General features: G+C 38.4%; 2 protein-coding genes across 2 annotated transcripts; one reads left to right on the top strand and one right to left on the bottom strand.

The window, feature by feature from the left end:
- The first annotated feature begins 7 nt into the window (after window positions 1–7).
- Window positions 8–2,382, top strand: ccdc25 (coiled-coil domain containing 25). The gene is made up of 9 exons (XM_020933464.2): window positions 8–215; window positions 325–372; window positions 454–493; window positions 603–654; window positions 732–807; window positions 1,074–1,177; window positions 1,253–1,455; window positions 1,757–1,802; window positions 1,871–2,382. The coding sequence occupies exons 1-9, from the start codon at window positions 191–193 to the stop codon at window positions 1,898–1,900; spliced, it is 624 nt and encodes a 207-aa protein (XP_020789123.1). The 5' UTR covers window positions 8–190; the 3' UTR covers window positions 1,901–2,382.
- A 253-nt stretch (window positions 2,383–2,635) lies between these two features.
- On the bottom strand, window positions 2,636–13,073 carry tmem214 (transmembrane protein 214). Its single transcript, XM_020933363.2, has 17 exons — window positions 12,716–13,073; window positions 11,241–11,434; window positions 10,563–10,713; window positions 9,384–9,518; window positions 8,935–9,017; window positions 8,674–8,779; window positions 7,469–7,550; window positions 7,287–7,388; window positions 6,919–7,060; window positions 6,330–6,421; window positions 5,596–5,644; window positions 5,407–5,514; window positions 5,161–5,278; window positions 4,985–5,081; window positions 4,542–4,710; window positions 4,103–4,254; window positions 2,636–3,579 (listed from the first exon to the last, which is right to left on the bottom strand). Exons 1-17 carry the CDS (start codon window positions 13,056–13,058, stop codon window positions 3,453–3,455), a joined length of 2,250 nt encoding a protein of 749 aa, XP_020789022.2. The 5' UTR covers window positions 13,059–13,073; the 3' UTR covers window positions 2,636–3,452.
- Window positions 13,074–13,236: the final 163 nt, after the last annotated feature.

Genomic DNA, 13,236 nt, shown 5'->3' with positions numbered 1-13,236 from the left:
CCGTAGATCGTTTGCGAAAACTGAATGTAGAAGAAGCTAAACAACAACTTCCAGTTCAACGTGATAAAAGTGACAGCACGGGCTTTTACTCAAAATCCACTGCTTTTGTCTCTTCTGTCACCCATTTAAAACTCAGAGCTGTTCCAGTTTTACTTTTATTCGCTTATGAGCAATTTTTCATTCAGATAAGATGGTGTTTTACTTTACAAGCGCCGGTGAGTAAGTTAGCGGCAGTGATCTTAGCTTTGGGGTAGCACTCGGAGCATTCCTTCATCAGTCTTTTATTAACGATTTATAACTCATGTGATGCTCTTGTTTCTACAGTGGTGAATCCTCCTTACACTATATACATGGGGAAGGATAAATATGAGAGTAAGTCAGTCTAATCATTTAATTTGTGCTTTTTCTGAAACTGAACACTACTGACACATATATTCTTTGTAATTAACACAGACGAGGATTTAATAAAGTATGGATGGCCTGAAGACATATGGTAAGGTTTTTTTTTATATTTTGTATTCTAACCAGACCTAAATAAATTCCACAATCGTATAAAGAAGTATATTATAAATGTATTACAATAACGTATTTTGTTTACGTAGGTTTCATGTTGACAAGCTGTCTTCTGCACACGTTTATCTAAGACTGCCAAAGGTAGGAGGATCCATAATGTAGTGTTACTGCAGTGTGATTACTGTGATGTGATTACTAAATATGCCTGAATTTTCTAGGGACATACTATAAATGACATTCCATCTGAAGTTCTAATAGACTGTGCACAGCTGGTGAAAAACAACAGCATTCAAGGTACATATTGCTAATTATATTTTATGAGCATTTATGTTTCCTTACCATTAGCTTACTCAAAAATATTGCGATTGATTTATGCATTACATTGTCATAAAAAAAAATTCAGTCTTCACATACCCCCTATATTCACTCATTAATCAAATTCTGGGTCACACATGTAGGGTTAAAATGTATTCAACAATAGAACAATTTTTTGGTTGTGAACAAAACATCTTCTTTAAATACATTCTAACTCTAATAATTACAATGCTTGCTGTGTCTAGGCTGCAAAATGAACAATATTAATGTGGTTTATACGCCATGGGCAAATCTAAAGAAGACCGGAGACATGGATGTGGGACAGATTGGTTTCCACAAACAAAGAGAGGTTTGTAAGCTCTGTATCCCATGCCTCTTTTACCACACTTTATGCATATAACAACAACACAAAATTTTTGCCCAGGTAAAACTTGTAGCTGTGGAAAAGAAAGTAAATGAAATTGTAAACCGCTTGGAGAAGACCAAAGTGGAGCGCTTCCCAGACCTGGCAGCAGAGAAAGAGTCCAGAGACCAAGAGGAGAGGAACGAGAAAAAAGCACAACTACAGGAGCAGAAGAGGAAAGAGAAGGAGGAGCAGAAGAAGAAAAAGGAGATGGAGGAGCTCAGGTTTGTGATAGTTATTGTTTGACATTTATTAGACATTTATTTATGAAGAGGGATAACCTCTTGAGGTGTATCATTTCATTTTCAAGGGTATCCCCAGTGATCGAGAGATATGTTCAGAAATATTGCGAGAAACACTTGTGTCAGCATCACTGCCCAAATTATTATATAATTTAAGTTGTCTATAACAGTCACTATTAATATAGTAGTGTTATTTTTCTTTTGGAAAGTTGGCCCTTTAAATGACTTTTTAGCTATTTTGACTAATGAGTGTGGACTAACTTTATAAATACTATATTTTTAGAAATTATACATCATTAATGAAGTCTGAGAATATGCAAACAAATGAGGTAAGCATTTCTTGTAAGGATTTAGCAATAAAAGATGAACTCCTGATTGACTGTTTCCATCCATACAGGATGGCTACGACTCAGATGATTTCATGTAAAGTGAAAAGAGCAGATCTTGTGAACTCTCTCAGTCAGATCTCTGAACAGGACCCTCTTTGCTGCTTCTACCGGCTGCCTCTTGCTGCATCTTCACTAACGAGGACTTCTGAAGATTTTTGGAGCAGACTTGATCCAATGAGGGACAGCACTGGGATTTTCAATTTGCTGATTGACTCATGTTGCTACTAATATTGACATAACAGAAGTCTAAAAGGGTTATTTTTAATGAACAAAGCAGGGTTAAGTTAGATTCATGATGCAAAAGTATGTTTAAATATTGGCTTTGCCTTTGTTTCTTTGAAAGCATAATTTGGCTGATTTCTTTCTCTACGTCTCAGTCTATGCATGTTCAGATTTACTTGATACAGAGAAAATTGTGCCAATCAACACCACCTACTGAGCAATGTTATCATATCAACAAATACAGAAAAAATGCTAATTCAGACATCAAAACAATAAAATGAAATGTAACTTGGGAAAAGTATAGCATGTTCCTTACTATGGGCATTTCACAATCTGTCAAAACACTTCAGTGCCAAAGGACAAGCAAGAGGGGGTACAGAAACTTTGAGTTAAGAATTTGTCTCTTAAGAAATCACAACACGAAGCCAGGTTGAAAACACTAATCCAGACTCAAGGCAATCTTGCATGTAATGTTATAGTATAATGTAGGCATATTCGCTACAATGTTAGTCTCAAGAATTCAGTCTAATGATAAAAGAAAATTGAGAGACTTAGTTTAGGCCTTTATTACAAATTAATAACACAAAGTAAGACATTGTCATAACTGTTCAAACATGTTCACAGAGAAAGTTCGATGATCAGAACCGTTTGGTTTTGTCTGAGGCCAACAGGTGTGCCACATTGGCACAAAATGTATCACTGAAAACACAGATAAAACTCAATAACCTTCAAGTATGAGCTCTGGACTAGAGAAGCAGCAGAAAGAGAGAAAGTATTTTGCAAGACAAAGATGAGAACAGATAGCTGGTAAGTTCCTTCTTCTGTAAGAATCCAGAATAAATTCATCTGAATAAATATATGCACCAGCAGATATGACCATAATATATTGACAAACATTATTCAAAGTTAAAAATGCAGAAATACTGATACCTGAAGTAATTTATGGTTAATAGTGACAACAGAAATGTGGCCCCATGGTTTGCAGCTGGTGCCTTCAGTGGCTCGGAAAAGTCTGGAATTCTTTATTTGGTCATTGCCCTGCCCTTTCACTTATTTTTAAGAAAACGCTTTATAAATCTTTTAAATAAAATGGTCTATAAACAATCTACAAACCTATAGTTTCTATAAATTAGTCTCAACCCAGAGGTTAAAAAGGAAAGTTGAGAAAAAGTAGTAGAAAACTTAGAGAGGAACAACCTCTGCTTCCAGCAGTGACAAAAAGATTGGTAGAAAAAAAATGTCTAAAGAGGAACAGGAGGAAAGAGGGTCTTTTTCAAGTGAGTTTCACTTATTTCAGCCCAGTCTCTGCTAACGGTTCAGAGGGACCACGTCCCTCAGGGTCAGGTGGGGTCAGAGTGTGTGTGTGTGTTAGGCTCGTGTGAGGAGGTCCTGGGCCCAGGTCTTGATGGCAGATGTCGTGTGCTGCAGTAGTTGCCATGTAGAGTTTGTGAAGGCCACAGCATGGCCCTGCAGACACGATACTGACACTTCACCACTGCAGATCAGAAGACAAGACATCATTTAGTACCACATAGAAAATATCTGACTTTCAGAGTACTATCGAATCTACCCCCAAACTATATCCTGCCTAAATTAATGCTAAACATCGTCTAAAATGAGACTAAACCATGGATAAGTTGTTATAAATAATTCACCAAATAAACTAATACTCAAACCTGTAGAGGGCACTGTACCACCTGAGCCAGCACACATACTGCAGTTTGGGAACATGATGACTTAGGCTATGCTCAAATAAAACACCCGTACAAAACAATTATGATGTTCTAAATATTTACAGACTTACATCAAATAACATATCATGCCCCTCATACTGTTAAATATGTCCACACTTGTGTTTGCATACAAGATACAGGGCATTTGCATTTTGAGTGGTTCACTCAGTTGTTTTTTGAATCTCACTTACATTCAAATTGTGCATTCTATTGTCGTATTGTGAGGGTCTAATATTTGATACAACCGAGATAAAGTGTGGCATTGTGGCATGCCTAAATACTGACTTGCAGGACTCCTGTAGGCTGGCCCATGCTCTCTGTAACACCTCAGACATATAGGCCAGTGCTGGGAGGATGTAGTTCTGATGGATGAAGAGGAGCAGCTCCTTTAAATACTCCAATGCTCTGAATACACTGTCAGGAGTGTTTGTATTTACCTGCACAAACACAAGGAAATATTAAGTTTGTATACTTTGCTCATTGGCCATAGTGCATAACATCTGTTTAAACACCCGTTTTACTGCCACCTGTTCTTGGTGAGTAAATTAAGCATAAATGTTGTAGGGAAAACTTGAACAACTGGGTGACAGCATCCCCAAATCCCACAGTAATGAAATAAGATCTCATCATAGGAGTTAGCTCATATTGTCTGGTCCAGAAGACAAGCCAGTGGATAGATTGTCATAATGTAATGGCTGATAAGTGAGAAGACCAGGAGACCCACCCATTCAATGACCAGTGGCGTTGTTTCTTTCACCCAGAGGATGAGCTTTGTTGTATTTTCTGAGACGTAAACTGCTGCAGCTTTGGCCTTTTCTAAACCCTGCTCTGTCAGCGGGCCCAGCACTCGCACACACTCAGAGTAATAATATGGAGTGTTTTTCTCCAACCAGCTGCAGAGACAACACAAACACACACAAATTAAATCGGATATTTGAATAAAGTCAAGTATTTGGGAAATGTCATGCTTCTAACCAGCTCAGAATGCAAATAATAATGTAAATATCTCACAACCTAAAATGTAGGCAACATTACTTTTGTTTTTGATGAGAATTGCATTTGTTCTTTTAGCTTTTAAATTTAAGATTAAAATCATCCATGTGCATCTTTACTGTGTGTTTGTCAACCACATACATTTTTCCTTCTACAATACTTATTAGATTGTACCTGAAGCCTTCTTTTGAGTAAACTGTGATTTTGCCCCACGCCTGTTGAGATACCGCAGTGATGCCTGAGTTACGTAGATACAAGGCTGTGGTCGAATCTGAAAGGAAAAAAGCAAGAATATATACATATATGTCTAGATGTAAACCCTGTACAAAACTTTCTTGGTTTGTGCCAACCTGTAAAAGAGCCGTGTGATCTGATGTCATGAGTGATGAAACCAGCCACAAACACAAACAGAACCATGAAGAGTTTGGACCACGGAAACCCTCGGCCCTTCATCTTCACCTGCAGATTCTGGAGCCCAAAAAGAAATGGACATTAGCTTTAGAATGTGATTTGATTTTTGATGTATTGGATGTCATTAAAATTATCTGATGGTCTGTTTTTGATTGTGTAATGTACGTCCGGGCTGTAAGCTTCACCTGACAAAGATGATTGCACTCCTGAAGCTCCTCAGACTCAATGCTGCCTTTCATCTCTTCATTGGTAATTCTGAAAGACTGGATTGTCTCACCCAGGTTTTTCCTCAGCTAAACCAGTAAAAGCACTACAATTATTACAAACGTCTCTTTATAAGGAAGTTGTATGTGTCAAAACAAAATGAGTAATACCTTTGGTGGGAGAGTGTTCCAGGACTTAAGTAAATGGTTTAACAATAGGCTGAAGATATAGGAGGAGAAAATGAATGAGCAAATACAACATTTACATACATTTAGGGTCTGATCTTCCATACAGCGCACAGCAGGTGGTGGACATTTCACACTATATCCACTCTCGTGTCATTTATCATTTATTTATCATAAAACAGAAGTGTCATATGAAAATAAGGCCCTAAGCAGGTGCACATTAGAGCATTAAATAGGCCTCGCTATGAAACTGATTACATCTAATATATTAATGCACTCCTAAGCAATATGGGCCATTTACAAGAATGTGTTTACATATAGTTATCACAATTAATACACTGCTATAAACTAAAAAAAAAAAAAAAAACTTTTTAAAAGTCCATGCATAAGAAATGTGAAATGAAAAGAAAAACTGGACTTTTAAACCAGAATGCTGTATGTAGGGCGATTTAAAGCAGGCTCAACATCAAAAGTACTGTAATAAGATTTTTTCTGATGTTTTAACAAACAATGATGAGGTTATCATTAATCCACGTAAGAAATTATTAATATTTTATATCTCCATTAATCTTCTTGCGGGTGCTGAGACTAGACCCACTAGTGGATTTACATAGACCCTTAATGCGCCAAAGTTATGCTTAATACACACGCTTTGCACTTTAAGACTGGTAAGATCGGGTCCTTATAGCTTTGAGAAGGTGGAGTTGTGTTTAGCTTACCTGGACTGTGGTAAATGTTTTGTATAAAGCTGCCTCCAAACTCCTAGACTCTGTACGTCCACACGTAAGCACTCTGTCATACTACTGAGGAGCTGCAAAGAGAGAAGGAATCACAAAACAGAAGTTTAACACAGGGATGTCTGGTTTCAGTATAATAATTTTGTACATTTCAAAGGAGCAATCCAAGTTTATAAGAAAAATAGAATAACTAATGTTTAGGTAAATTATCTAGGTAGGACTGGTATGGTCATAGAGAGGTAGCAATACTTTCCATTAATACAAGAGACTAAAAACAACCTTGACTTTGCCATAAAAGTAATTAACATTAAAAAAAAAATACAGCTCATATATGAAATGTAGGTAATAAGTGAAATTTACAGGGCACACAAGTTGCAGAAAGAAAATGAGTCATATATTAGTTTTTTGGGGTTTTTTTTTGCCACCATAATCTGAATGAAATTTGTGGGAAACACTGAACTATTGATTGATCTCCTTTATTTACCAAGCCTGTGTCCAACCACAGTTCATCAAAAGGATCTAAACTGGCTCGACCTGTTGTTCTCTACTCATGTTTACACGTGTTTTTCACCTCTCTCTTCATGTCGTCTGGACAGTGCGGCGTGGCCCGGGACAGAAACGAAGGCAGATACGTGTGCAGGGTGGTGTCAGGCTTGGCTCCAAATGCAAGGACCTTTAGACGAGGATACAGCCGCCTCAACTGCTCCTGCAAACTGCACAAACCCATATGTTTTTAACTAGATTTCTAGATACTGCTTCAGTTTGATTTAGGTATTAATGACAGTTGTTGCTCTGGGCACTTGTCGGATATACTTTCATTTAACTGGAAAAACACATGGCTACAAAGACAACATCTTTTGTGCCAGCATGTTCAAACGGATTGCTACAGTGACAAATATGTTTCTTGGGTTACAAGAGATAAACAAAATATAAACTTACTTTGATGACAGGGCATTTTTGGGCATGAAGGCAAAGTCAAGTAAAGGAAAGAACTCTTTAGGACCCATGATGCCAAATCCCTTTGTCAAATTTGCATGAAGTCTAGAGTAAAGAAAAATAATTACATTTTTTTTGTGATTTAAATGTATATAAATGTAAGTAATAGATATAACTTGACTTACAAGAGAAGCCTTTCCAAATAGGCAATGGCGTATGAAGACAGCAACTTGACACCTAGCACAGGAAGCATGATTCCCAACCAGACTGTAAACAAATAATAAAGAATGAGCTGAGAACAATCAAAAGAAACATCACAATCAAAACACACAGCTGTAAAAGTGCAATGTAAAAGTGCAAAGTCACAAGCAGGTGCATGTGACTTTGAAATCTCAATTTGCATTTAATCCTGGCTCATCTGAGGTGAACATTTGATTCAATAGGTGGGATCCTGCTACAGGCTGTTTGTGGAGCTGCTGTTTTGACAGTGCATGTACTGGGAATTACGAAACCACACATAGTAAATGCGAAAATGGCAATTGCACCATTCTTCTGTGGGGTATTAAATGTTGGTATTTAACCTATTTAGATAGCCACGGTACCAGAAAATGCTATATTTGTCAAAAATATATTAAAATGTTCAGGTTCAGTTTTGTTTATGACAGTCTGAACCCCTTGCTCCCTACGCTCCCCCTTCAGAACACAAGTAGCATGCATCCCACTAATGAAACTACAGCACATCGCAAGTTCCTCATTCATATCGACACAATATGTCACTGGTCCTTTTTCTTTAAATGGTACTGCATAAAGAACAGAATCACTATTGTGAGGGGCTCATGACTCCCCAGGAGTAAAATGAACTAGGCATTTGTAACGTATATCATTCATTAGTGTTACATTTAGACTTACATTGTCCAGAAGCAACACCTCTGGTTATCTTAAAAGGCTCATATTATGCCACTTTCTGATCTATGTTATAATGTTGTTTCCTCATCAAAAACATCCCTGGAGTTGTATTTTGGCTCATTAACACATGTTTAACACAAATCCTACATATTTAGGCTGTGCTCACTCTGCCATGTAATGTCATGAGGTGACACAGGTGTGCTCCACTTTTTTTCCCCCAATTTTTAAACCTTCACTAGAATCATTTAGACAATTTCAGCCCTGAAATTTCCAATGTTTACAAAAAGATAAAGGCTAAAGATAAAGGCTTAACTAAACATGTGTGAAATGAAGTAAAATATATCTCCAGGTATGTTTTTGATGAGGTATGATTATAACATGGCTTAAAGTTAATTTTGTGTAATATAGGTCCTTTAATCAGATCACAAGGGCAGGCAGAACTATGTCTGTGTTTAACATGGTGTGTTTGCTGACAGAGGTTCACCTCGGAGTCCTTGGCTGAGGTCATAAAACCCGGCCTGGCCCAGCGCCCACATGATGGTCAGACATTTCACTGGACGATTCTGAACGGACCGCAGCAGCTCCAAATACTGAAAAAAGGGAAGAGGCCCACTATTACAACATGTGTTACAACACAAGTGACATCAAACAGAAATGAAACTTATCTCGCAATGCAAGTCACTAAGGCATTTGGACATTCATAATAAGGATGTGCTGACAGAAGAAAACACACACACACACTCACCTCAGGCAGGTTTTGAGTTGCTATTTTGGGCTTGTCCTGAAGGATTGCCTGAATGCAAACTCTGTAACCATATAGTGGCTCTCCTGCAAACATAGAAAGTTACAGATAAGTTTAAGGTAGACTTTATTCCTCTGTGTGTTTGAGCCACTCGTACTGCAGTGGAGCACCTAGCTTAGCCTATATTTCAGATGCACAAATCAGAAAAGTTTTGCAGAGCTGTGCAGCTATCGAAACAGTAAAACGCAATTGAAATGCATTAGAGATATAAAACAAGTATAAAATATGCATGAATTAAATAATTGTTTATACTTTAAATGTCTTATCTTTTATTGCATACATATTGCTCTCAAAGTTTAATCTCGTTTTAAATCTTGAGGGAGACTTTGCCAAGAAACCAATCAATGCTAGTTGAGTCCTCCACAGTATTTTGTGATGATGCCAGCATTTACCTGACTGCCGGTCCAACTCCCTGAGCATAGTGTAAACACAGTGGTCAAAGAAATCTGGCAGAGCATCACTGCAGCGTCCCAGCAGGCCTTTGATCACGCCCTTCAGCTCCTTACTGGTGAGACAGTATGGGTAATCTGGGGACACAGCAACGGGAGGAGTCGTGGATATGCCATACATCAAATCAAGATGATTGTACAATGATAATTATACATTTTATTATTTACAGTACAGTTAAAGACAACAACATAATGTTTTTGAGAAGGGATTTGGACTGGGTTATTATGGACTGACAATTTAAGTAGAAGGGATGAGAATGTCAAGTAGAAATTAATCCCTTATTCAAGGAGCAAGATTTGTAAGTGACTAGGACAATTTAAAGTTAATTCTGGTTTGGAAAAGTAGTCAGAGAGGTTGGAACAGGACTGAGCAGTAGATGGAGTCTGGGTTATGATTCATGTGCGGATTCTGGATTGTTTGTTGGAAAGTGTTGCATTCTGTGTTTATATTCAAAGCGATTTTCTGAAATATTATTGTGCAAAGTGTGTCCACATACATCCATACATGAACTCTTTTGGGACTATTGGTTGTGTTTGTGAAGTTTCTCTGAAAGACCATGCTGCCTAGTTGCGCATCAGGTTAAAATAAAAAACATTTTCCAAACAAAGGGCCTGGGTTAGAGCTATAGAACTAGTTCGCTAATTAGAGTCACATTCTTATCACATAATTCATTTTTTCTCACCATAAGATTTACATTGGGCCCACACTGAGAACTAATATATCTAAATCAAGCAAGGACTAAAGTACAGGTGCTGATAGCAGAGGACACGTCATGCATGGAGATGGCTGTCCACTGTTTAAGCTGAGAAAAGCAACCGATCAACAAAAAATTTGCAAGAAAAACAAGTGGTGATGTTTTTTTTTATTCCTTAAAAATGTAGCTCAACAAAAAACAGGGTTCTACTTTAGTGAAGATCTATCAACTGCATGAAAATGGTTGTTGGATCACGTGGATACTTTCTTTCGCTTCAATAAACTGTATTGATTTGTTTTGTGCTGGGATAGTGCATGTAACCACTGCATCTAGAAAGGCAAGTACTTCAGTTTCCAAAGAAAGCCATAAGTGAAATACCAAGTGAAAAGAACTGTACTAAGATATATAGAACTGCAGTGTGCTTTACCATGAGCGTAGCTGCTGAGAGTGGGTTCTGTCTCTGGGGCCGTTAGGTGGAGGTTGAGGTAACCCGCCAGATCTTTGACCCAGACTGAGGGGTTTTCTGGGAACAACGTCTGACTGCGGCTCAATTGCTGCTTCAGATCCGATACATCCAACTACAGACACAGAGACACAAGAGAAACACGCAACCAGAGAGTTTAGAACTTCAGACAGAGCAGGCATTATGACGAGAGACCACACGTCAACATGTGATAGTGCCCTTCAAAGAAAATCACTGTAAAGCGTCAAAAATAGAATAGTAGAAAAGTAGACAGTTGTTTAATCTTATGGCAACCTTACAAATGTTTGCAATAGGCACAAAAAGCACAAAGGGGAGGTACCCTTTTATATGTGCTTTCTTTGTTTTCATTATTAGCATTCATAAAGGGTAAACAAAACAAGCTGACTGAATATTTTTATGCTGCATGCCCTTCCACTCATAACCAGTAACATTACAGTGACAGAATAGTGTAATGGGGCAGGGTGACTGAAGGACAGAAACAGCGACCTTCTGCATGAAATGTGAAAGCTCACAACACACTACTGCCGCCAAGGACATAAGTGTATGCGATTATCTTGTTCAACTATTGTCATTTAACACTAAAATTAACATCAACAAGTGAAGAGTGTGTTATATACTCACAGCTTTAAATGCGTCCTCAAGGCTCTTGTGCTTGGTTGGGGAGGCTGTATTGCTGGAGTTTGCCTTCTTGGGCTGTTTGGTGGGCACTGGCTTCTTGGTTTGCGGCTCAGCTGGTGGTGGTGGGACCTGCTCTTTGTTCTGTTTCTTTGCCATCTTGTCAAAGTTTTCAAACAAAGTCTCGGACATCTTCACAGCTGAAAGAGACACAACAGATGAATGGTCAAACTCTGAAGCTATCCAACTAGATTTGAGCCCTCCTCTCACAAATACTGTACTGTGTATTGCTTACTCCCTCCCTTCATGAATTACATAATGAACCGTAAGTCCTCAACAACTAAGTACCAACAGTATTTTAAGTATTTGTAAAACAGCTGCAATCAAAGTGGAAAGAGTTCAACCAAATCACTCATGTGCAACCTTTTAGAATGTATTCAAAAACATTTAATAAACTAAATTTAAGAGATGACGTGTCCAGAATATCCTGTACAACTCTGTATTAAAGTTAAATGGCAATATAGTGGTAACCAACAGATTCAGTTGACTTTTAAAGAGAAAAAAAAAAAGTGAATTTAGTATTTAAATAGCTGAATTTAGTGAATTTAGTATTTAAATAGCTCATATCGGTGGCTTTAGAGTACGGTAAACATATGAGCAGCCCGTGGACATGACAGGTGCTGACAGAGGTCACCAGTTGCTCACTGTTCATTCAGCTCTAAAGCTAAAACTGTATCTGTCCACTAGACTGTGCCTGGAGATGCCTTCAGTCACACTACAGCCAGTGCGGAAATAAAGGATGGAAACAGGACCATGAAATGATGCTTCTGGAAACAAGGTATGACTTCCTCCCAACATTCTGTGGAAAAAAACTAAAAATCCTATCAGGACATATGGAAAAGCATTAGTGCGTTTAAAAAAACATGATTAAAATGTATTAGTTTTATGATCATACTATTCAATACTGCGATATAGTGCATTTTTGAACCGGACACTCATCACTGATAAGACCACCAGATAAACGAGCCAAGGGGAAAAGGTTGTTTCTTCCAATGATGACGTTGCTCTGTTGACACTCCGCTAACATCAAGCTAATGTATCAGCACATCCCCTCATCAATAAAACAAAAAATATTCCTCTAATAAAGTAGACCCTACTTTAGGATGAAAGCAAAACGATGTAAATCATTGCCCACGGGCTAAACCCCTTTAGTTTCCACATCAGTAGCTGCGCAGAGGAAACGACGAGCTAGCACCATTTCAGGAGAGTTGTCAGCGGTGTCCCAGCAGGGCAAGTGTCCTCTTTAACATTATGTAGTTCATTGAAAAGCTTAGGAGGTTTTAAAATTGTATTGTTTAATGTCTGTATGTAGCTGGTTTCACAGATAGCCCTACACTTCAGTGAACCCCCTCCTTGTGTAAAGCGGACGGACGGGCACAGCGCGGCTAGCGGCTCGGAGCGGCCCGTCATAGTTCACTCACGTTTGGAAGGCTGCTGGTTTGACTCGCCCAGCGCTTTTCGAGCTCCGTTTTTCTTATCGCTGTGGTTTTTACTCCCACCGGAATTGTTACTCTTCTTTCCTTTCTTCACCAGCTCCCATTTCCCCGCGGACCCATTATTTGAAGCCATTCTTTGTCCAGAAGCGCTGTTAGTTTGTGGCCCGGTGAACTTCCCCTCTTCCTGACGCAGCGTGAACATAAGATTGCACGAGCGTGAACGGCCGGGATCATTAACGTAAGCGTGCCACGTCTCTCCGACGGCGTGACGTCGACTTCTTTGAAAATCATCATCTTTATGACCCTTTTCAGTGCCATGTTTATTCATTAAATTATTTAAATGTAAATAGCACTGATAAAAGTGATCATTAACATTTCCTTCTTACATAGCTCAGGTAGGCCTACTCAATATTGTCTATAATTAACATTTGTATCACATAGGTCTCTCTCCTGGCAGAGTTAGGAAATATATCTGAACTTGACATGCAACAGAAAAAGTTCAAATG

Source organism: Boleophthalmus pectinirostris, unplaced genomic scaffold, assembly GCF_026225935.1.
Source record: "Boleophthalmus pectinirostris isolate CB_2022bp ecotype Guang Dong unplaced genomic scaffold, ASM2622593v1 HiC_scaffold_13, whole genome shotgun sequence".
NCBI classification, from domain to species: Eukaryota; Metazoa; Chordata; class Actinopteri; order Gobiiformes; family Gobiidae; genus Boleophthalmus; species Boleophthalmus pectinirostris.
Note: the sequence above shows the minus strand (reverse complement) of the source record. Positions and strands in the feature narration are given on the sequence as shown.

What these genes read in the sequence shown, in the direction of transcription:
- tmem214 (XM_020933363.2), bottom strand. Translation starts at nt 13,058, where the DNA reads ATGAATAAACATGGCACTGAAAAGGGTCATAAAGATGATGATTTTCAA. An exon ending in AAAAATGCCCTGTCATCAAA is followed by an intron (nt 7,061 to 7,286) that starts GTAAGTTTATAT and finishes GGGTTTGTGCAG; the next exon opens with TTTGCAGGAGCAGTTGAGGC. An exon ending in CAGACGACATGAAGAGAGAG is followed by an intron (nt 6,422 to 6,918) that starts GTGAAAAACACG and finishes CTCTCTTTGCAG; the next exon opens with CTCCTCAGTAGTATGACAGA.
- ccdc25 (XM_020933464.2), top strand. Translation starts at nt 191, where the DNA reads ATGGTGTTTTACTTTACAAGCGCCG. An exon ending in GGATGGCCTGAAGACATATG is followed by an intron (nt 494 to 602) that starts GTAAGGTTTTTT and finishes TTGTTTACGTAG; the next exon opens with GTTTCATGTTGACAAGCTGT. An exon ending in AGAATATGCAAACAAATGAG is followed by an intron (nt 1,803 to 1,870) that starts GTAAGCATTTCT and finishes CCATCCATACAG; the next exon opens with GATGGCTACGACTCAGATGA.